This window comes from Choloepus didactylus, chromosome 4 (assembly GCF_015220235.1).
Source record: "Choloepus didactylus isolate mChoDid1 chromosome 4, mChoDid1.pri, whole genome shotgun sequence".
Taxonomy (NCBI): domain Eukaryota; kingdom Metazoa; phylum Chordata; class Mammalia; order Pilosa; family Megalonychidae; genus Choloepus; species Choloepus didactylus.
Window position 1 is genome coordinate 93,922,212 of NC_051310.1, and position 23,997 is coordinate 93,946,208.

Sequence of the window (23,997 nt, forward strand, 5' to 3'; positions counted from 1 at the left end):
ATCATTTTACAGATTTCTCTCTCTAGGAATGCTGACCACTGGATGAGAGGTGGCCCCAAATTCTGCATTTGGGTGCAGACTTCTCAGGCTGGCCTGGTGGTGTCGCTGTTTGCACTGGTTAGTTTGGATTACTATATTAAGATGCTACCACAGGGGTAGATATTGGGGGATAGGATGTAAGTTTTGAACTTCACTTTGCATCTTTGTACTTAGATTAATTAAAGGGATCAATTAGTGAAAAGCAAGCAAATTTCAACTAATCTTTGCAGTGGTGAAGAGTCTTTCTAAGAATGACACAAAACTCAGAAGCCATAAAAGATTGGCAAATTTGGCTGCATACAATTTTTTAATTTCTGTATGGAAACAAACAAACAAACAGCAAAAAGTAAACAGCAAACTGATGAAAATACTTGCACCCCATCAAACCAAAGGAATGATTTTCTTAATATACAAAGGGCTCTTACAAATAGATCTAATAGGAAAAAATGGGAAAAAGGATATTAATAATCAGTTCCTAGAAAATGCGATTAAAGTCATCAATAACATATGAAAGTTTTCTCAAATACTTATAAAGACATGAAAATTAAAACAATTAATGTCATTTGATTGAGTATGCCTCCAGGAATTGTTCTGTACAAACATATGCATCTATTCTATCACAGACCATTAAGGGTGGATTTTTCTCCAGTCTTAGATTTTCCACTTGGGCTTTCGGGTAGTTTTCAATTGTTTTCATGCAGCATTGGAGTAGCCATTTCTTCAACAACCTTGGGAGCACCAAGATAGAATCTTCCCCTCTGCCCACCCTCCTCCCAACCTACCCTACGAGCTGAGACCGATGAATAAGCAATACCGTGATAAGTACTAAAATGGAGACACTGAACGTGTGTGCTAGGTGTCTACCTAGGGTGGTGATTGTTAGGGTAGGCTCCAGAGAGGAGGAGAAGGAAGGAGTGGGAGTTCTGTGGCAGAAGACGAAGCGGGACAGGGCTTTCCTCTAGATGCAGGGATACCACGTGCAAAAACAAAGGGGTGTGTGAAGGCTGGTGCTTGTGTATAGCTGCATGGTAGGAGGAGAGGGTGCCAGGCTTGGGCGATGAGGGACTTTTCCTGCGCACATTCCTTTTCTTCCCAGGGACTGCTTTCGGCCTTCGAGGGGCCTACAATATTACTTGCCACAAAAGGCAAGTTCACAGTTGAAGAGGATCTTTAAGTCTGTCAATCTAACTTTCACTTTTTATGGACAAATAGACGGGGGCCTTAGAGAAGTGAAATCTCCTGTCCCAGATCACTTCTCTGGCCACCCTGGGTCCCTGACCGCCCGTCCGCGGACTTTCCCGCCTCTGGCCCTCGGGCACTACTCAGGCTGTCAACCGAAAGCCCCGCTCCTTGGACAGTGATCAGGATCGCCTCGGGGTAGACTACAACTCCCATAATGCTTTCGGCCCAGCCGCCCTCCCTCCGCAAGGCTGGGCACCGTATTCGCCAATAGAAAAGCAGAGCTTCTAGGGGCCGTTCTCGGCAGCCAATAAGCGCGGCGCTGGGCGGTCCTCTCCCGTCCATTGTTCTCGGTGCCCCACAGGCTAAAGCGGTTGTGAATCCGAGGGGCCGGGCCGTGTCCGGGGGCGCGTTTGGACGCGGAGCAGCCGCCAGAGCAGGACCTGGTCTCCGGTGAGGTGAGCTCAGAGCGGCAGGTCGGGAGCCGTGCGGGCCCAGGGGAGCAGCACAAGACGACGGAATAACGGGCCTGGAGCCAGCTGCGGGCAGCCCTGCTGGGGGAGGGGCGTCGAGGGCGCTGTCCGCGGGCGGGGGCCGCGGGGATTTACGCGCCTGCCTCTGCTCCGCGAACCCACCGGCCTCTGCCCCGCGGAGAGCTCCTTGCATGTCCAGCGGGGGAGGCGCAGGGGTTGGACTAGAAGGGACATTCGACGACCTCCCGCGTAGCCTCCTCATTTTACAGGTGGGAAAACTGAGGTTCAGAGGGGGTGTGACATGCCCCAGGTCAGAGAGAATTAGTGGCTATTAGCACAGTTTTCCCGGGCTCCTGAGTAAGAGTTCTGCTGTAACTTTGGTTCTTCTAGTCATTTAGGGAAATACACTTTGAAACCTATGGTTTTCCCCCAGCTTTTCTGTTCTTTTTCTTTTATTTTCCCCCTTTTCCTCTTTTTTCTTTTCTTTTTTCTTCTTTTTTCGGTTCTCTGAGTCTTTATGATGTAGTAATGGTAATGATTTTTAAAAATAATTTTTCATTGCTTTTATAATGTTTATTTTAAATTGTAATTCCTCCACGCTTAACATTTTGGAGGGTTTCTGTCCAGATTTTTTTTTTTTTTTTGTCCTTGTGTGTGTGTTTATTTTTAAAGGCAGTTGAGGTCATGCTGTGCCTATGGTTTTTCCACCTTGCTGTTTTTGTTTTTATCCGTTATCATCATATTATAAGGTTTATCTTAAATCGCTAATGATTAATGATCTTTGTCAGGGTAATTTTTAAAATATATACAGTAGAATGCAAAATTTTAAGTTTTCTATGCACTCATTGCTAAATCAAAATACAGAACATTTCCAGCACCCCAGTAGGCTCATTTGAGTCCCTTCCCAGTCAGTATCTCACCAAAGTGTTTGTTATTATGCCAGTTTTAATGGCTGCAAACTATTCTACTGTATGTTTGTATGGATTAACCATTCCTTTGCTGCTAGATTCTTAAGGTGTCAGTTTTTTTGCAATTAGAAACAATGCTGTGATTGAGTGTCCTTGCAAATAAATTTCTCTTTGCAAAGATGGTTATATTTTATGACAAATTCCTGAGAGACAAAGGTTGAATGGAAGAGTATAAACTTTTTACAAGCTTTGTACTTTAAATTATGGCCATAATACAGTTGAGATACTCCTTTCCTTCCAGTGAGGCTCAGAGTGCTTTGACATCTGATCCATTGTTAATCCTTAAAATATCCCTATAAGGAGGTTAGTTCTATTATCTCTACTTATTAGGTGGTCACTAAGATTGAGTGTAAGATGTATGTCAGGTAAAGGTCACTCACTTTGACTTAGGACAGGATAACTCAGTTCTGCATTCTTTTGTGGGCTTTTAAATTTCTGATACTCATTCTTTGGTCTTTTGGAAAGAAAAATGCTGTATTTTTTGTGCTTGTGAAACTTCTCTTGCCATAGAGAGATATGTTTTCAAGAAGAAACCATTCTTCCTTTAGGAGGGAGAGGAAACTTCTGTTGATTTGCAAATAAATGTGAGGATCTCTTGGTGGCCTAATCTGGGCTGCTGTGAGTTAGATCATTTTAGAAGAGCCTGCTTATTGATTGTGGTTCTCCTCAGCAGGACTACTTGTTGAAGTTTAAGGAAGGAGGTGTCTTCTCAAGGATCCTGGCTGGAGAAGACTGAGGTTCAATGCTTGAAGTCCGAGCACTTATCCCAAGAACATAGATGATGGCTGCAGAGGTGCCAAGAGTGACTATTCCCCTGAGCCCCTCAGTCCAGGGGCCTCAAGGGGATGATGAGCAGGAAGAGGTCACCACCATGATCCTGGAGGAAGACTCCTGGGTACAGGAAGCCATACTGCAGGAGGATGGCCCTGAGTCCGAGCCCTTTCCGCAGAATGCTAGCAAAGGTAATCCTGAGGAGGAGACAGCCGGGGGGCCACAGGGTGCACTCGGTGGCCTTCGGGAACTTTGTCGGCGTTGGCTGAGACCAGAGGTGCACACCAAGGAGCAGATGCTGACCTTGCTGCCAAGGGAAATTCAGGCCTGGCTGCGAGAGCATCGGCCCGAAAGCAGTGAGGAGGCAGTAGCCCTGGTGGAAGACTTGACCCAGACCCTTCGAGACAGTGGTGAGATGTGGAACCTTATAGGGAGAGGTTGGGAGCATCCCACTAAGGTAGAGGAGTGTGCTGTTTGCAGAGGAGATTCCAGGACAGGGTGGGGGACAACCTCATCCCTCTACAATGTCTGCAAGCAGTCAGCACATTTGGCACCCTCTTAATGCACCCAATTGTGTGCAGAGGCAACTCCAGAATTTTGGTATAGGAGGGGCTTAGAGGACTAGTCTTGGAGCTGTGGTTGCATGGTAAGCAGTTTTTACTAATTTCATATGTCTGTTTGGGCTGGCTTGGGAAACTAATGGAGGTTGTTGGCTATTGCTACTATTAGTTTTTCCTCCCTATAAACTATACCTTGGCACCTTCACAAGGTTCTGCAGTAAACATCCAAATATTTGAAGTTCCAGTAATCAGAAAAACCAATAATCTGATATTTTTCCAAAGTGACTATTTTTATGAAATCGAGATAAATAGCAAGCAAATCAGTTAATAACTAGAGACTCTCTGGAGTATAAAGTCATCCCAGGCTTTTAAAAGAGTATTTACCAACTTTGGCTCTTTGCAATTGTTACTGTATCAGTCTTCTATGTTACTAATTAGTTCTGAGATCTGGCCATGTCACTTGACTCTGGATCTCCATTCTGGTCTGCATTTATAAACTGGGCTCACCTCTCTTGATTAGCAAATATTTACTTCAGATCGTTGTAGCCTGTTTCAGGACCCATGAGAAATGGCTGCCTTTGTGTTGATGAGAACCATAGGAGAAGATGAGGGAAAGGAGCAACGAGAGGGAGAGGGGTAGTTAGAGAAGACTTCACGGAGGATGTGAAACTTGAGTAGAAGGTTGCAGGATGGTAGAGATTGGAAAGGGGCAGGGTAGGGTGGAGAGTATGGTGGCCTAGAGAAGCAGTGCTAAGCAAAAGCTTGGAAGAGGGAACCAGTGTACTCTGTTCATTCAGGTGACAGTGAGGAGGGCTGGCTGATTGGAGTAGAAAGTGTTTTAAGGAAGTGGTAGGAAGTAGAGTTTGTGGGAAAGGGGCAGTGGTTTGGACTGCAGGCCATTGGCCTCAGCAGGTTCTTGAACCTGGGCCTAAGGGGCATGAGAGGAAGTGGGGTTTGGCAACAGGATGTAGGTTTGATTAGAGTAGGGAGAGGCTAGAGGCAGGAGCAGCCAGAAAGCTGCCTAGTTATCTGGGTATGCAGGGATGGGGGCCTGGTCAGATGGGGGATACAGGGGAAGAGGAGGAGATTGGACCCATCTGAGGAAAAACTAATAGTAGCAATAGCCAGCATTTATCAAGCTCTTCCTGGGGATCAGGCAATGTGCTTGGCATTCACCACCTTGGGAGGTAAGCAGAATTATCATCACCAGAGTATTTAAATAATTCCTTAAAGTTACGTCTAATACAAGGTAGACTCAGGATTTGAACTTGTGTGTCTGAGGACATGGCCTGTGTTCTTAAGTGTTTCATCACATGTATAATGCTAAGTGATAGTTCCTAGTGGGGTGTTGGAAGGAGCAGACGAGGATTAAGACAAAGGTCACTCACTGAGATATATCTGGTTTGGAGAATTCAGAAGAAGGGAAGAGAGCAGGAGAAAAGGAAAGTGGCATGGGGGCAGTGACAACTCCCTGGGACTGGGAAAGATGAGGAAAGCTGTCCTCTAGAGCAGGGACTGATTTTGAGAGCCCCGCAGTGGGCCTCTTAGCTGCACGATGGGTAGGATTGTCATTTTATAGATGAGGAAATGGAAGTTCAGCAAGGTTGAGCCCTTATTCAAGGTCATTCAGCTGTTAAGTGGTAGAGCCAGAATTGAAAATTAAGTCTGTTCTGAGATCCCTGTTCTTTACCCTCCACTAAGCACTTCATTTCGGCAGTGGGAAATACAATATTGGGGTGTGAGCAAGAGATTTGGGCTAGGCGTGCAGCCCAAGACATAGCACCCTTGTGGGTCCTCTAACATTTCTGCAGAGTTTCAATTTGTTTATGATAATTATAGTATCATAAGATTGCAGGAGTGATTTTCAGTCTAGGAGCCTTTTTGCATACATGTTCTTATTTGCTCACTAGGACATGCCTAACTCAGAGCAGAAAGCACAGGAAACTGCCACAAGCCCTCAGTTTCTGTGGGAGAGGAGGAGCCTGAGAGCTCACCCGTCTTTCATGCACACCATCTTGAAGCATGGGTAGCTGTGTCCCAGGGAGACAAGGGAAATTAGGGCCTTCCAGCAGAGAGAGCAGCATGGATCTGCCTCATTGTGGAGCTGGGGACAATTAAGGTTAGCTGGTTTGTAGGGGTCAAGGCAAGGGGCAACAAAAATTGAGACTGGGGCCTGGAACAGGCAGGAGCTGGATCATGCTGAACCATTCATATCAAATTACGGAGTTTGGACTTTATTCAGAGGGCCGTGGGAAAACCACTTAAGGTTATTTTTTCAGCAAGGAAGTGACATGATCTAAAACATAATTTTGTGAATGATGTGATGCTGCAGTACTGAGGATAGACCCAGGGTAGGGAAGCCTAGCAGCAGAGGGACTATTTAGGAGATGTCTTGGGAGTCCAGGAAGAGGGGCTGGGCCTTTGACTCAAGGCAGAGGCAGTGGGGTTATGAGAAGGGGGTGGGTGTTGGGAAAGAGATGGACTTGGGAGGTGAGGGGATGAGAGTAGTAGTGCCATTTACCAAAATGGAGAGCCCAGTGGGAGAGGCTGGTTTCTCCCTTTGGACCCTGGTTCTGCCCCAGACAGACAGGACTCTTGGAGAATTACAGGATGCTTCCCCCTCTTCTTGAGTACACAGTCCCCTTTTTAACAAAACCAGAGTTTCCTAAACCCTCCCCCCCCCCATAGTAGAAGTTGAATTTATGGTATCTGTTGAATGTTAGAGTTACTTGGAATTCAATAATGCTTTAAAGTGAATTGTATTTTATTAAACTCTAAGGGGGCCTATATTTGAAAAGCAGTAATGCAAAACGAGTTTAAGGGAATAATAGAAGTCATTAAACATTCAGACCACTGACAATATTTAATCTGTATGTGGATTCAAGAATCCCTTCTGTCCGCCATCAGGGGCCAAGTCTTAGAGATTGGAAACCACTGAATAAAATCATCATGAATTCATCTCTGACAACTCATTGAGAGAGAAGGACGTGCTTCCCAATATTAGGCAGATTGTCTGTGCTGCCAGTTTTGGTTTTTTTTTCACTTTATAAGGTAATTTTTATTTTTTGTGAATTAGTTTTTTTTCCCCCCCAGTTATTTCCTTATTGTGAAATATAACATATATGCAAAAAGGTAAAAACTTTCAAAGTACGATTGAACAAGTAGTTATATAGGAAATTTCCAGAAATGTTACGAGTTACAGTACCATAGTATCAGTTATGTCCTTATTGTGAAATATAACATATATACAAAAAAGTGATAACTTTCAAATTACAATTTAACAGGTAGCTATGGAGCAAATTTCAAAGAATGCTATGGGTTACAGTTCCACCATGTCTGTTCTTTCCTTCTAGCTATTCTAATATCCTAGCAACTAAGAAAAAGAAAATTATATAGAAATTCAGTATAATCCTTTGTTAAATTCCATCTTGTCTATTTCTGCCCCTTCCTCTCCTTTAATTACTTTCCCAGTCTTTAGGGATGTCTAGGCAGTGACCACCCTAACTTGTTCATGTTGAAAAGGGGTGTCAACATTATGGGAAAACGGGACACATCTGGTTGTTGTTCTTGAAGAGATTGTTGCCTCTGAGTTTTGGGACTCAGCTGGCATAGGACCTCTCTGGAGGACTGAAGTTCCTGAAGAGTAAACTTAGTGAGTGAAACTTTAAGAGTCTCAGCTAGGGACAGGTATTCTTTAGGGTTTTCAGGACTACTGTTGACTTGGGCTTATCATACTATGGCCATTTGGCATATCTAGCTGAAGCTTGCATAGGAGTAACCTCTAGGATAGCCTTTTTATTCTATCTGAAATCTCTTTGTGCTGCCAGTTTGGACTTCATAGGATATGTGTTTGGTAGTCTTAGGTTTCATCTATAGCAAAGTATCTGATTTTCTTTGATCTTGAAAAATAACTTTTCATTTTATTCTTCTTATTTTTTTTAACTCTTACCCAACTAAAATTTGTTTTCTCACCTCCTGATGGAAGTGACAAGTTCATAAAGGACTCCAAGAAGTGCATTCAGACATTGTGGAGGGGCCAGAGGGATTGAGAGCTGAGGAGGAGCCTCTGGGGTTTGTCATTTAGTTGGGCGATCACCAAAGTGGAGGGTCAGGTCTCAGCAGGTGCCTCTTAGGTGACCACCACTGCACAGTCCTCCCTCCTGGCTTGCTGCAGGCTTTGTGCCCTCTTTAATGGTATGTCTGAGATGGGGAACATCCCTGATGAGTGGGTTTGCAAATTCTCTGACATATTCCTTTGGGATTGTCTTCATTCATCTTCAGGTTTGTTTAACAAATGCCCCTGACCTTTCTTATGATGCTTACAAGAACCTCTGTAGTTTTCTTCATCGCCTCTCAAACATTTACTCAACATGAGCCCCTTTGACCTCTATTCTGTTTGTCCAGCTCAGGACCTCTGGACACATTTATTGAGCACAGGACATTTCAAGGCCTGGTGAGACAGTAGTTGTTTAATGTTTGATTAACAGGGACCTCTAGACATTCACATTTAAAGTATCTTATAATTCCAATTCAGATAAGATCTGTAGTAGTTTAATTGGTAAAGCTCATCTCTATTGTGGAGGACTGAAGGACTGTGGTTTTAATCCACATTCTAGCCCTAATTCAGGCTCTTGATATTTTCACCTGAACCCTTGCAGCAGCCTCCAAAGTGAACCTGCCTTCAGCCTCTTCCCTTCCATTCCAGCTCTTCCCCTCCTACCAGTATGATCGGGCACTTTCCTGCTTAAAAATCTTCATGAGTTCCCCAGTGTTTACCAAATCAAGCAGCCATACCTGCCCTGTGGCCTGGTCTCTCCCCTATCCCTTGCTGCAGCCCCAGCTCCATTCAGATCAGATGGTGCTGTTTCTTGAACATGGCAGAAATCCCGGGGTACTTCTGAATCTGAAAAGGGAGTGGAACTAAGACTGCTGGATAATACCCAGGACAGTAGGAAGTTAGGCATCTTAGTTCAGCAAAGCACTTACCATTAGCCTACATGGTTTTTGTTCTTAGAAGCTACATATTAAACTTTTGTTGATACTCAGCCAACCAAGTGATACTATTACATTTATGCTGTTAATAAAAAGATTTTTAAAAATAGAGAACATATTGCTGGGTGGGAAGGTGTGTGCCATTCCCATTTTTCAAATTACGAAGGCTCAAGGAGATCCTCCCATCTTGGCCTGAGTATAACTAGTAGGTGACATTTTTCACCTTGTGTTATCCTTCCAAACTGCAGGCACGGTACCTGGGGCGAATAACATTTTCTTGAATAGGACAAGCTTTGAGTTTGGAAACTTAGGTTTTGGTGAATCCACACTCCAGGGGAGAACCTTTACCTGAAAGCCTCTCGTGTTGTGGAGTTGGTTGCAGATGAGGACTGACCTGGTGCTGGCTGTCAGTGTCTCCTGGCAGAGAAAATGAAACTTGCCGGGCTTAGTAAGGTTCAGTAGGACATTATCGATCTTGTAGAGACCATCTCTTCAATGACGTGGCCTTGTGGTTTAGGCAAGGTTGGCCCATGTAGTTCATGTCTGGCAGCCTTGTTTTCAGTCTGCACTGAAAGACCATTTATAAAAAGTATTAGTTATCTCTATTACTGGTTGCAGACTACCCACTTCAATGTTTTTTTTCTGGGTGATTTGGGCAATGAAAACCCAGATTTTCCAGGACAGTCCTGAATTTAAAAATTTGTACTTGTAAGCCATCAAAATGTCTCAAATTCCAATAGTTAGCAGCTAAACCATACATCCCAGACTGTCTCATATCTGTACACATCCTGAAACCAGAAGTCATTTATCAAATTCTGTGGTCACCCAGTTTTTTGGGTCAGAAAATATAGGCAATATAGAATTGGGATAGCATGTCCTTGAACTGTTCTCTAATTGCTTTATCAAGGTTCGTTGAACTTTCTGTATGAGGTAAACAGAAAAATATATTTAGAGGGTGGGAGACCTATGTATTCAAGCAACAGCAGTGGTCTGCCCCCAAAACCCCAGACCAGTTGGTTGCAATATCAGGGTGGAAGGGGAAATGCTCCTCTCTTAGCAGATTCATTTTATTTCTAGGAAGCCCCATCACCCAAAAGGAAACTTCTGGCATCAGAGAGGACCAAAGGGGGAAATTATTGGGCCCAAAATTGATAAATTCCTGACATATAAATCCTCTGATCATTACAGCATTGGTTCTCAAAGTGTGGTCCCTGGACTGGCATCATCAGCATCATCTGCTGTATTAAAAGTGCCAATTCCTGGGCTCCACCTCAAATCTGCTGAATCAGAAACTCTGGGGGTGGGACCCAGCAATCTGGATTTTCACAAGCCCTCCAGAGCTCTGGTTCTCAAACTTAGCCCTATATTGGTAGCTGTACATCAGAATCACTTGGGGACCACCCTGACCCCACCCCAGATTGTGATTTTCTGATTTAATTGGTATAAGGTGTGGACCAGGCACACCCTGTACCAATTAATTTTTGAACACTCCCCAGGTGATTCTAATATGCTGCAAGGTTTAAAACCACTGCTCTAGAGCCTTGATACTCAAAGTGTTGTCCATTGATCAGCAGCCTTGGCATCACCTGGGAGCTTAGAAATGCACTCTCAGCCCTATCCCAGCACCGCCCCCCCAAGGAGAATCTGCATTTAAACAAGATCTAGGTGATTAATATGCACTTTGAAGTCTGAGAAGCTCTGCTGTAGACTACAGAGGAATGGAGGTTGTCAACCTACTCTTGTCCAGTAGTTAAAAAAAAATGTCGCAGCTGACCTCTCCAGCCATCCTCAGAATCACAGGGTTTCACTGACCACAGGCAATAGATCATGTAGTTTGAGCCTGCTGCCCCAGCAAAATTCTCCCTCATTGACAACAAACATGCATAAATTAGTTTTTCTTAGCTAGAAGGGGAGTGGGGAGTGTTGGAAGGTTGTAAGCATGTATGTCTTTTATAAAACTACTATTCTCAGTTTCAAACCAAAATTACTTTTCATTTAAATGTCTGAAATTATACCATACATAATTCCTAGGAAGATGTACATATTCTGAAATCAAGCAGTCATGGACATTATAACTTTAAAATGTTTGGCAATCATTTATTTAAACTGGATAACAGAGTTCTTTGCTGTTTTTATCAGTGGTTCATTTTCAAGCAGCCAGAGTTAGGTGGAACAGTGCTCCCGACCACTCCGGCACACTGGTGTTTCCTCCAGACCTGCTCGGGTAGCCCTCCAACGGGGAGAGCCCGATGTGGGCATCACTTGTATGGGAATCACTTCTGCATTTAGACCAGTGGCTCTGACCATGGTGTCACACTATCACACTAAAGTACCAAAGTTTGTGACCAGTGGATTTCATTGTTATAAATAAATTACAGGAAATTCAAGTTTGCTCCCATATTGACATGAGTTACTTTCATACTCATTCTGATGTGCTTCCTAGCATGGGAGAGAAAGAGGAAGCCGATGGCCAGGCAGGGGAAAGATGCTGTGCCCGAGAGCCCAGAGTGTGTGTCAAGGGTGGGAAAATACAAGAAATGTTGGTTTAGACAGTACTAGTTTGCAGCTTTTGTCTATTAACCGATAAAGAAAGAGGTCCTCTGGCAATTCAAGAACTGTTCCAGTGAATGGTCTTGGAGAGTGGTCTAACCATTTTGAAAAAAAATAAAATTGGATTCCTAACTTATCAACTTACACAGAAATAAATCCCTGCTTCAGAGCTTATAAAAAAGAAATTCTAGGTGTATTATAGATCTATACTATAAAAGTTCCAGAATGACATGTAGGAGAATATTTTTATAATGTTGTGTGGGGAAGGACTTCTTAAGCAAGGCAGAAAACTTCAAAGCTAGATTGGCCTCATGAAGATAGGAAAAAAGTGCATTATTTAAAAAGATAATATGAACAAAGTTAGAAGACAGTATATAGACTGGGAGGAAATATTTGCAATCACATCTGTAACATAGCAAATAAAAGTCAAAATCCCTGATGTATAGATAGATCAAATAGAATAAAAGGTAAAAGATATGAACAGGCAATTTAGAAATTAAGAAATACAAATCAAATTATAACTATGAAAAAATGTTCAACCTTATGAACGATCAGAGAAATACCCAAAGCAATATACTATTCTTTTGCTATTAGACTTTCAGAAATTTGTTTCTAATAATTCTTTGCCTTTCTGAGCATTTATTTGAGTAATCATTCAAAAATAATTTCAGAATTTTTCTAATATGTATCAGGTCATCTATTTTAAACTTGAGAGAATAAATAAATTTATATATAAGAACCATATACTCTTTTGAATGTGTCCCAGAGATAAACTTTTGACAATCTACTTATGTCTTCCAAAACCTGAATTTAGTCACCGACAAGTAAATGTTAAATTACTTATATATTATTATATATTAATAAGTGAGTAACTGTTATATCCAAGAAGAATAAGCTTGTTAATTGTGTTTACAATGAAGCACATGAATGAATAAAAGGCTCATGTTGTATAGATAACTGTTAAGTTCGGTTAGAACCACATTTCTATCTGGGTCAGATGTCACCTTCTCAGAGGGGCCCTCGTTGACCACAGAGTTGGAAGATGCTGTCCAGTTCTTTGCCTTCACTTCACCCTATTTTATTCCTTCACAATATTGACACTATCAGAAATTAACTTATTATCTCTCCCCGTTAGAATGTCAGCTCCTGGAGGGCAAGGACTCTGTCTGACTATTGGGTCCCCAGTGCTTAGATCCCTAAATAGGTGCCTAGTAAATATCTGTTGAACAAATGAATAAGAGAGTGCACAGTATGTGGGGTTCATCAACTTTCAAACCACACAGCATAGTACAAAGCCCTTGTTTGAAGTCTCTACATAGGTACGGGGGCTTCTCCCCCACACTTCAGTAGTTTTGGGGAGATCAATAATAGCAAGAAAACACAACCCTTTCTGTCTCCTTAATGGCTGACTCATCCCTGAGTTTTTTCCATTGGAGATCTGGGCCTTCCAATTAGTTGGTCACAAGCTTCCTCAGACCACTGCCCTGTATCTAGTCAGATCCACAAAATATGCTCATCCTGACATCTTGGAATAGCAACCACTATTTCTACCAGTAAGATTCCTTTTTTAAAAAAATTCCCAACTCTTACCATCTCATCCATCTCCACTCATACATTTTTGTGACAATATTTCCCTTGTACCTGACCAAAACCAGTTTCTGAGTTTGCATTTTTTTAATTGACCAGCAATAAAAGAGGGAATTGCCTGGACTCCATGTACTCTCCTTAGATTTCCTGGGTGCCAGACTTTCTTGAGGAAGAGTTCGGAAGGGGCTGGGGCTCTCTCATCCTTCCTAGGGCAGTGAGTCTTTCCCATTAGGAGGACAATTGAAGGCAGTTAACCTGAAGGGCCACTCTTCTCTGTTATCAGAGGTCAACTTCTAAAGAACTCCCAACTCTCCTTTGGTCTTCCCCAGAATGTAATAGCCTTGCATTTTTGTCTACATGAAGGATGAGAGGGTTGGTTCTTAAGCATCAGGGGGTGAGGGGGTTCTTGGGTCTGGATACTGCTCAGAGGTGATCAGAGATACACAAACTATGTATCACATTTAAAGGTTCCCAGATTAAAAAGGAATTCTCTCATGTTTTCATCTAATAGTTCGATGCTGTTATGATTATTATTTTTACATTTAAGTATTTGACCCTTTTGGGATTTGTCTTAGTATGGATCTAACTTGATTTTTTTTTTTTCATTTGGCTTAACTAGTTGTTTCAGCATCATTTATTGAATGTTGCCTCTTTTCCCCATGGATTTGAGAGGCCACCCTTATATGCTAAAACGCCTTAGTCATTATATGGATTCTCTTTTCTTTTTCCACTTGTCTGTCTGTTCTTGTGCCCCCTGTATTAAATTCTGAATTCACATGTCTATTGAGTCTGCTTTTGGGATTTTTGTTCTGTTTCATTGGTCTGATTGTCTTATTAATGTTTTAATTATTGAAGTTTTATAATATATTTTAACATCTAGAAAAGATAGTCTCCTCCCCACCTGCCTGATTTCAGTCAATGGTTGTTATATTTCTTCATGTTTATTTTTGTTCTATTAAAGATGCTTATATTCAGTTACATGATTTGCCAGTTTTAAATGATATCCCTTGACTCGCAGGTATCACAGATAAGGCGATCAACGAACGTATCCTATAATCCCACCTTCTTCCCCTCACCCCACTTTTTGTTAGGATGTCATTTCTACATTGCCGTGTTAACATTTACTTTCTTTTTCCGTGTCCTAATCACAGAACTTTCTTCTGAAGTTAAATATGTTAGATGTCCATTCATAATCTTTTTGCTCTAGTGTCCCTTTTATTGCTTGATTGACTAGAGTTCATTTCGTAGTAGTTTCCTCAAGAGGGGCTCATAGAAACAATTCCATGAATTTGTGTATGTTGAAAACTACAGACTTTATACTTGAAGGATAGTTTTGTTGAAGATAAAATCTTTGGCATATGTTTTCTTTTCTTGGATATCTTGTAAATACTCTTCCACTCTTCTGCATTCTACAGTAATCTTTTTGCCTTGTTATCATTCCAGGTTATTTTTCCTTGGCATACAGTATACCTTTCAAGGGTTCTTATATCTTTATAGAGGATATATTTAAGTATTTATTCTATTCCATTGTTTTAGTTTTCTTCTTTGAGGACTCCAGTGATATGCTTATTGATTATTCGTTTGCCTAACTTCTGTTTCTGTTATTCTCTTTAAACCTTCTAACTCTTTGTTTCCATTTCATATTTTGTTGCTTTTCTTATATCAGTCATCTTTGTTCTTTACTGTTTTCCAAGATGTCCATTTTCCTTTGTGCTCTTTTCCATTTTGTCTTCATTTCTCTGTGTTTTTTCCTCTTCTTTCCTGAGTTCTGTCAGCTCACATTTCATCTCTTCCTGTTTTCTCACCATCTCTTTCTCAAGTTCTACTTTGTGGTCTTCCTTCATAGAGGCAGGTGCATCATTTAACTTTTTCAGTGTATGGAAAATGGTCACTTTTAAAAATAATGATAATTCCTAAGATTAATGTTTGAGAGGCCAAGGCTCGCTCCTTCTCTGCTTTACAGAAACAGTTTCCTGAATCTGTTGCTCATCTGTGTGATTCTGGATGTAGCCTCATCTTTGCTTCTCTGAACCAAAGAAGCCAGCCCTGCTTTCCCCAGTTCCCAAATTCACGGTTGCACTTGAAGGGTGAGTCCCTTGCCTTCAGGAAGTCTTTTTTTTCTTGCTTGAGCTCTCTGAGATCTGCTACTGCTGCCCCCCACCCCCCACTACTTTTCATACTTGTTCACTTCGTCCCTTACAGTTTCTGCCTAGTCTCTGCTTGACATGTGTTTTGGTGTCTTTAATGTCTGCAAATGATTTCTTCTTCCTAATTTCACTGAAAATGATGTTTGGGCTTTTGTTTGTTTTCTCTGTTGGCTTCTGATCTCATAGCAGAACATACCAGTTCTTCTGATCTTAAAGTAGTGAAGAATCTTTTTTTTTTTTTTTTTCATTTTTATTGAGATTGTTCAGATACCATACAATTATCCAAAGATCCAAAGTGTACAATCACTTGCCCCTGGGTACCCTCATACAGCTGTGCATCCATCACTCTTAATTTTTGTTCAATTTTTAGAAACTTTTCATTACTCCAGACAAGAGATAAAGTGAAAGATGAAAAAAGAAAAAAAGAAAAGGAAACTCTAATCCTCCCCTATCCCTAACCAACCCCCCTCAATTGTTGACTCATAGTATTGATATAGTACATTTGTTACTGTTTATGAAAAAATGTTGAAATGCTACTAACTGTAGTATATAGTTTGTAATAAGTATATAGTTCTTCCCTATATGCCCCTCTATTATTAACTTCTAATTGTATTGTCATACATTTGTTCTGGTTCATGGAAGTGATTTCTAGTATTTGTACAGTTGATCATGGACATTGCCCACCATAGGATTCAGTTTTATACATTCCCATCTTTTGACCTCCAGCTTTCCTTCTGGTGACATATACGACTCTGAGCTTCCCCTTTCCACCTCATTCACACACCATTCGGCGCTGTTAGTTATTCTCACATCTTGCTACCAACACCCCTGTTCATTTCCAAACATTTAAGTTCATCCTAATTGAACATTCTGCAACCACTCCCCATTCTTAAGCCTTGTCCTGTATCTTGGTACCTTATATTTCATGTCTATGAGTTTACATATTAGTTCCTATCAGTGAGACCCTGCAATAATTGTCCTTATGTGTCTGGCTTATTTCACTCAGTATATTGCCCTCGAGGTTTTGTCATCAACCCATTTTTTTTTAATATGGTTTTGTTCACTCACCATACATTCCATCCCAAGTAAATAATCGATGGTTTTCTGCATGGTCATACATTTATGTGTTCACCACTTTCACCACTATCTATATAAGAGCATCTACATTTCTTCCTCAAGGCAGGAGGGAGAGTCAAAGAAGGTAGAGAGGCAAAAGAAAGAGGAAAAAAAAAATGACAGCTAGGAAGCAGCAAAAGGAAAAATAACCTTAAATCAAAGTAGAATAAAGAATCAGACAATACCACCAATGTCAAGTGTCTAACATGCCTCCCCTATCCCTCCCTCTTATCTGCATTCACCTTGGTATATCACCTTTGTTACATTAAAGGAAGCATAATACAATGATTCTATTAGTTACAGTCTCTAGTTTATGCTGATTACATCCCTCCCCCAATGCCTCCCCATTTTTAACACCTTGCAAGGTTGACATTTGCTTGTTCTCCCTCGTAAAAGAACGTATTTGTACATTTTATCACAATTGTTGAATACTCTAGATTTCACCAAGTTACACAGTCCCAGTCTTTATCTTTCCTCCTTTCTTGTGGTGTCTCACATGCTCCCCACCTTCCTCTCTCAACCGTATTCATAGTTACCTTTGTTCAGTGTACTTACATTGTTGTGCTACCATCTCCCAAAATTGTGTTCCAAACCACGCACTCCTGTCTTCTATCACCCTGTAATGCTCCCTTTAGTATTTCCTGTTGGACAGGTGTCTTGTTCACAAAGTCTCTCATTGTCTGTTTGTCGGAAAATATTTTGAGCTCTCCCTCATATTTGAAGGACAGCTTTGCTGGATACAGGATTCTTGGTTGGCGGTTTTTCTCTTTCAGTATCTTAAATATATCACACCACTTCCTTCTTGCCTCCATGGTTTCTGCTGAGAGATCCGCACATAGTCTTATTAAGCTTCCTCTGTATGTAATGGATTGCTTTTCTCTTGCTGCTTTCAGGATTCTCTCTTTGTCTTTGACATTTGATAATCTGATTATTAAGTGTCTTGGCGTAGGCCTATTCATATCTCTTCTGTTTGGAGTACTCTGCACTTCTTGGATCTGTAATTTTATGTCTTTCATAAGAGATGGGAAATTTTCATTAATTATTTCCTCTATTATTGCTTCTGCCCCTTTTCCCTTCTCTTCTCCTTCTGGGACACCAATGATACGTACATTATTGTACTTTGTTTCATCCTTGAGTTCCCGGAGACGTTGCTCATATTTTTTCATTCTTTTCTCCATCTGCTCCTTTGCGTGTAGGCTTTCAGGTGTTGTGTTCTCCAGTTCCTGAGTGTTTTCTTCTGCCTCTTGAGATCTGCTGTTGTATGTTTCCATTGTGTCTTTCATTTCTTGTGTTGTGCCTTTCATTTCCATAGATTCTACTAGTTGTTTTTTTGAACTTTTGATTTTTGCCATATACATGTCCAGTGCTTCCTTTACAGCCTCTATCTCTTTTGCAATATCTTCTCTAAACTTTTTGAATTGATGTAGCATTAGTTGTTTAAATTCCTGTATCTCAGTTGAAGTGTATGTTTGTTCCTTTGGGCCATAACTTTGTTTTTCTTAGTGTAGGTTGTAATTTTCTGTTGTCTAGGCATGGTTTCCTTGGTTATCCAAATCAGGTTTTCCCAGACCAGAACAGGCTCAGGTCCCAGAGGGAAGAAATATTCAGTATCTGGTTTCCCTGTGGGTGTGTCTTAGAAAATTGCTCCACCCTTTGATGTCTCAGGTCACTGTGCTTTTCTGCCCAGCAGGTGACGCCTGTTAGCCTATAATTCTTGACTGGTGTGAGGAGGTATGTTCCCCCAGGCTCTGGGGTCTGGTTCTGAATGGAAAGGGCCCCACCCCTTTCCTCCTAGAGAAGACAGACCCCCCAGGTGGAGGTCATTAGCATTTCAATGGTCTTGCTCTCTGCTTGTGCTGTCTCGACCCTTCCCAGAGTCACAGCCCTGGAAACTGAAAATGACTGGGGCTTTCTCCACTGAGCCGAAAAAGAAACAGATAGTCCCCTTCAGACCCAGTCCAAGGCGACCCTCCGGCTCTCCCAGGTCAGTCGTCACCCAAAGCCTCTGTCTGTTTTTTGGGGATGCGTACCTGTAGTGAGCAGTTCACACTCGCTACTTAAAACCCCAGTTGGAGTTCAGCTGAGCTGTATTCGCTTGCTGGGAGAGAGCTTCTCTCTGGCACCACGAGGCTTTGTAGCTCGGGCTATGGGGGAGGGGGTCTCGTGACTTGGATCTGCAGGTTTTACTTACAGATTTTATGCTGTATTTTCGGGCATTCCTCCCAATTCAGGTTGGTGTATGATGAGTGGATGGTCTCGTTTGTTCCCCCACAGTTATTCTGGATTATTTACTAGTTGTACCTGGTTTTTTGTAGTTGTTCCAGGGGGACTACTTAGCTTCCACTCCTCTCTATGCCGCCATCTTGCCCGAGTCCCAGTAGTGAAGAATCTTAATAGCTAAAATTAAATTAGTAGAACAGTTAAAATAAGACAATCTCTGAATGGATCTGTGCTTTGCCAGTGACTAACACCAACTAATGTTCCTATTCAGAAGAGAACAGTTATTAAAGTCATCAAAAAAGTTTTTTTGGGTCATGTTAGCTTGCTGAGAATAAATCAGGATCTTGGCCAGGAGGTCCTTATTGAAAAGATAGGATAGCAGAGCTTTATACTAGAAACCTGCACAAATCTGTCTTGCAGGAAGCTGAGGAAGGCACAGAGTTCTTGGCTCTGGCTAAGCAGGAGGATGCTTTGTGACCCTTAAGGAGCCCCTGGCACCCACAATTAACCAGCAGCATGTATGTTAGTGTGAGCACAAAATATAATTATTTGTCTATTTACAAGTTTAAATAAGTTTTACATTGACTAAAGGACAAAGCAGTTCTAGGACCTGCTCTGAGAGAGGCGTGTCAAATTTTATCATGTCCATATCTGGAAATTTACAATAACTTATGGAAACTAATAATTACTGGACGGAGCATCTAATATTAAATAAATAGTTTATTAGCTTTAATAACGGAAATGTCATTAGGACCTTGAATAATTATTTTTCTAATTGTCTTCCCTGCTATGGATAGAATTGCTGTCTCAGGAGGTCTGATTTAGATCTTAGCAATAACCAGCTGCCATCTTCATCAGTAAAAGTATTGCTTTAATTCTGTACACTCTGCATATTTCTAGAAATTTATAGGATTTGAGAAACCTTACAGAAATATAGCAGAAAATAAAATGAAAGTACACAAAATGAATGCTACTTAATATCTTTTGGTTCTTAGCTGCCAAGCAGGCAAGGCGAAGAGGGAGCCACAATCAAGGGCATGAGACAAATGCAAATCTGTTGCTCAAAGAGCAGCTGTTTTGTTATTGAGGTTAGAGGAAAATTTCCTCCTTGGGTTCATAAAGAGAACATTGTGTGGTATGAACAAGGTCACCAGCAGCTTCCTGGCAGCATTATTGTTCCTGACAGTCATTAATTTCTAATGACACTTATTTCTTACGGTGTGCTTCAGTGTCAATCAGGGCCATTAAGGCAGCACACAGCTCAGTGAACACAGTTCCGCCAGGGCCAGAACAGTGTGATCCAGGCTCACAGCTCTCTGCTCTTCTGACTTAATCTAGGCATAGCTTTGAGGCTCTAGTCTAAGGAAGGGACTGCATATTCTTGCAGCACTCCTCCCTAATGTTTTCTTTCACCCACATGTTTGATGAGTACTGGGCAGCCGAGACTTTGACAAGTTCCTGGAAGGTAGATATTTTGCATTATCCAGTAAGGGTCTATCTGTAGGTACCTACCACAGACAAATCTGCAGGCTTTTTTAACTTCCCTCTTAATTGCTTCTAGTCATCTGTGTAGACACCTAAGTCCTTGTTGCAGGGCCCTTGTCATCTTGTCTGTGTCTTACTTAAATGCCGAGTAATAAGAATATAAACACTAGATAGATTTTAATGCAAGAGATTATTATGCCCCTTTTGTAAGGAGACTTAGGGAAATTTCTGAGTTACCAATAAAAATCTCACTGATTCATTCATCAGATTTAATTGCGTACCAATTATGCACCTGGCACTGTGCTGAGCATTAGGGGTCACTGTATATACTGTTGCTTGCCTTTGATTAGGATTTTAAATTCCCACTTGACCACATTTCCCAATAGACATACAGGTAGCAGCAGGTAACTCAAATCTTTAGGACTTAAAAATTCACAGTAGTTATTACAAGACCCGGTAACTAGAATAAATCTGGTTTTCAAAAGTTTTAAGGATTCCCTAGTCTGTTTTCAATAGAAGTTTAATTTTAAAAAATTCCCCTTTGGTTTCCTGTTTTCTTCATATATGGGGAATTAAAAATAAGTTGTATGTTTTTCTTCATTGTTTCAGATTTTGAGATCCAGAGTGAAAATGGGGAGAACTCTAATCAAGACATGTTTGAAGACATCGAATCACATGAGATGTTCTCTGAAGTGCCTGAAGGGGAAGGCATCCACCAGTCAGACTGGGAAAGCGACTTTGAGAGAGACTGTGGCTCCAGGGGACCCCAGGGAAATGCCCCTGGTGAGGGCTGTGGGGAGGTGCCATCCCGGGTCCAGGACGCTGGACAGCTCATAGGCCTTCAGGGCACTTACTTGGGTGAGAAGCCCTATGAATGTCCCCAGTGTGGCAAAACCTTCAGCCGGAAATCCCACCTAATCACCCATGAGCGGACCCACACAGGAGAGAAGTACTACAAATGTGATGAATGTGGAAAAAGCTTTAGTGATGGTTCAAACTTTAGTAGACACCAAACTACTCACACTGGGGAGAAACCTTACAAATGCAGGGATTGCGGGAAGAGCTTTAGCCGGAGCGCAAACCTCATAACCCACCAGAGGATCCACACAGGAGAGAAACCCTTTCAGTGTGCTGAGTGTGGCAAAAGTTTCAGCCGGAGCCCCAATCTCATTGCTCACCAGCGAACCCACACAGGAGAGAAACCATACTCGTGCCCCGAGTGTGGAAAGAGCTTCGGCAACCGGTCCAGCCTGAATACGCACCAGGGAATCCACACTGGAGAAAAACCCTACGAATGTAAAGAATGTGGCGAAAGCTTTAGTTACAACTCCAACCTAATTAGACACCAGAGAATCCACACAGGAGAGAAACCATACAAATGTACTGACTGTGGGCAGAGGTTCAGTCAGAGCTCAGCTCTCATTACCCACCGGAGAACTCACACGGGAGAAAAACCCTATCAGTGCAGCGAGTGTGGGAAAAGCTTTAGTCGCAGCTCCAACCTGGCCACGCACCGGAGAACCCACATGGTGGAGAAACCCTATAAGTGTGGGGAGTGTGGGAAGAGCTTCAGCCAGAGCTCCAGCCTCATCGCACACCAGGGCATGCACACAGGGGAGAAGCCCTACGAGTGCCTGACGTGCGGGGAGAGCTTCAGCTGGAGCTCCAACCTCATCAAGCACCAGAGGATCCACACAGGAGAGAAACCCTACAGATGTGGCGAGTGTGGCAAGTGCTTCAGCCAGCGCTCCCAGCTGGTGGTGCACCAAAGGACCCACACGGGCGAGAAGCCCTACAAATGCCTCATGTGCGGCAAAAGCTTCAGCCGAGGCTCCATTCTGGTTATGCATCAGAGAGCCCACTTGGGAGACAAGCCCTACAGGTGTCCCGAATGTGGGAAAGGCTTTAGCTGGAATTCGGTCCTCATCATACATCAGCGAATCCACACAGGGGAGAAGCCCTACAAATGCCCTGAGTGTGGCAAAGGCTTCAGCAATAGCTCCAATTTTATTACACATCAGAGAACTCACATGAAAGAGAAACTTTACTGAAGTGGCAAAGAGGGGAGGTGAGGGAGCTGCTCCTGGAGAGGGAATTGACACACCACCCCGAAACAGTGATGGCCCTTCAAAAGAGCCATTCTTCCTAACTGCTCTTGGGGATTGTTGCCAGAATCTTACCCCTGCTCACCCTCATCTCTAGGATACTGTCATCTTAGTGGTGGAAGTCAAACCCCCATACAGATTAAAGAACAGGGCATAGGAATGGAAGGTCGGGAAAGTTGGTTCCCTCTCCTGATTCCTCCGTGCCTCAGTTTCCTCTTTGGTAAAACGGGGAAATGCTTCTCCATGTGGAGTGGAACAGTGTGGCCCACAATGTGGGCTGAGTCCTCAGAGAAATACTGAAAATCTATTCATGGGGTTCTGGTTGCTCTGCCCCTGCTTTGTTGGGCTAAGGTGCCTTCACCCCAAACTGCTAGCATTCCGTGCCCCCAACCCACCCCACCTGTGTCAGAACCAGCTCTTCCTGGGCATAGTGCCCTGGGCTTTGGTTTCAGGTCAAGGTGGAGGGGGTTCTCAAATTCCAGTTCATCCACATGAAGGAAAAGCCCTTCTCTATTTCCAGAAAGTGTCAGAAGCACAGAAACATGAGGGAATATGGCCTAGAACCGGTATCTTTTCCATTGATAAAAGTTGACAGGGTCTGCCAAGAAAGGCAAAAACTGAGGAGATTTGAGTGTTTGCTTTTGTCGCTGCCTCCTGTCCTGTGTTCAGTTGGCTGCTGGGGGCATGCACTTATTCTTGCGGGGATTCATTTTTTGAGTGTGAAGTGAGGTTGAAGGCTCCTAACTGCCTACCCTGGTGGTTGATAGTTCTGTCTCACCAGTGGTGGAATAGCCCTGCACTTGTAGGACAGGCTCGTGTCTTTACCCCCAGAGATGCACAGCCCCGTAGTCACTTTTAAATTGCTCTATGCATTTGTTATTTCCCTCTTCTTATATTTTAAATTTTATATATGGAGATCTAGGATTTTGTCTGGTAGCTTACTGTATACTTAGAACATTATTTTTAAGGAAGTGCTGATTTTGAGGACACATCATCTGTTTCCTGGAGAGATTTGGGCTTGAATCAGGAGTTCTTCCTACAGATGTCAACCTTGTTCTTGGGATGCTGCCAGGGCATGTGCTTGGGGTCAGTGAGCCTTGAAACGGTTAGGACAGTGGGACAATAGCAGGTGAAGGGGGTTGTTATGAGGGAAGAGAATAGATAATGGTGTTTCTGGGAAATGTGAAACCACCTCCTCCTGTACTCAGAATGGGCCTTTGGTATTATGGGATGGATGCTCAATATTGCCTAATAAAGTGGAGTCCCATTCTCTTGAGTCTGTCTTTTAATGTGTGTTAAAACCTGAACTTAACCGTTGGCAAACCCATATCTCCCTTACTCACCTTACCCCACCCACTACCTCCTCCAGGCTGAAAGTGGTCCAAGACCTTAGGGAGTAAAAAGCAATTACTTCAACCTCAGCTTGGCCCTCAGTCCACCTCAGAAAGCCATTTACAAGACCTTAGTCACTTCCCTCTCAGTCCCCACAATAGCCTTGTACCCTTTGGCCATTCTCTTCAGGCTCAAGCCAACTCCAGACTCAGCTTGCCTCTTCCAAGAACTTGAGCCTATCAGGCAGGAACTCCCTTAACCTCTCCAATTTATACCTTCTCCCTGCCTCTCCTTCAGCTCAGACTAGAGATGTGCTTTCATTTTACTAGTAATTTTGCTACCTATAGTTTGTTTAACCTACACTTCACCAGGGTCAGGTCCATCAGCTATTTCCTCTTTCTTGATTTCCAGTTTCTCCCTCTCTACTGACCTCTTCCTGCACCTACACACCTGTTGAAGTTGTTCCTAGAGCC

The 23,997-nt window shown here is 42.6% G+C and overlaps 1 protein-coding gene and 1 long non-coding RNA gene across 7 annotated transcripts in view; one reads left to right on the top strand and one right to left on the bottom strand.

Moving 5' to 3' along the window:
- The window catches only part of LOC119531657, a 48,197-nt gene that overhangs the window by 19,265 nt on the left and 4,935 nt on the right, over positions 1 to 23,997 (bottom strand). For 2 of the 3 annotated variants that reach the window (XR_005216371.1, XR_005216370.1), the window contains exons 2-3: positions 9,331 to 9,550; positions 8,785 to 8,893 (exon numbers count right to left, since the gene is read on the bottom strand). This is a non-coding gene — a long non-coding RNA (uncharacterized LOC119531657). Of the gene's footprint in view, positions 1 to 7,465; positions 8,894 to 9,330; positions 9,551 to 23,997 lie in introns of those variants that run through there. The other variant, XR_005216369.1, reaches the window with a different exon arrangement.
- Positions 1,564 to 23,451, top strand: ZSCAN2 (zinc finger and SCAN domain containing 2). 4 transcript variants are annotated; one of them, XM_037833135.1, is made up of 3 exons: positions 1,564 to 1,676; positions 3,333 to 3,840; positions 20,697 to 23,451. In XM_037833135.1, exons 2-3 carry the CDS (start codon positions 3,438 to 3,440, stop codon positions 22,136 to 22,138), a joined length of 1,845 nt encoding a protein of 614 aa, XP_037689063.1. In that variant the 5' UTR covers positions 1,564 to 1,676; positions 3,333 to 3,437; the 3' UTR covers positions 22,139 to 23,451. The 4 variants fall into 4 exon arrangements, with proteins under 4 accessions (XP_037689063.1, XP_037689065.1, XP_037689064.1 ...); XM_037833137.1 differs by having other exon boundaries at positions 3,333 to 3,621; XM_037833136.1 differs by having other exon boundaries at positions 1,576 to 1,676; positions 3,330 to 3,840.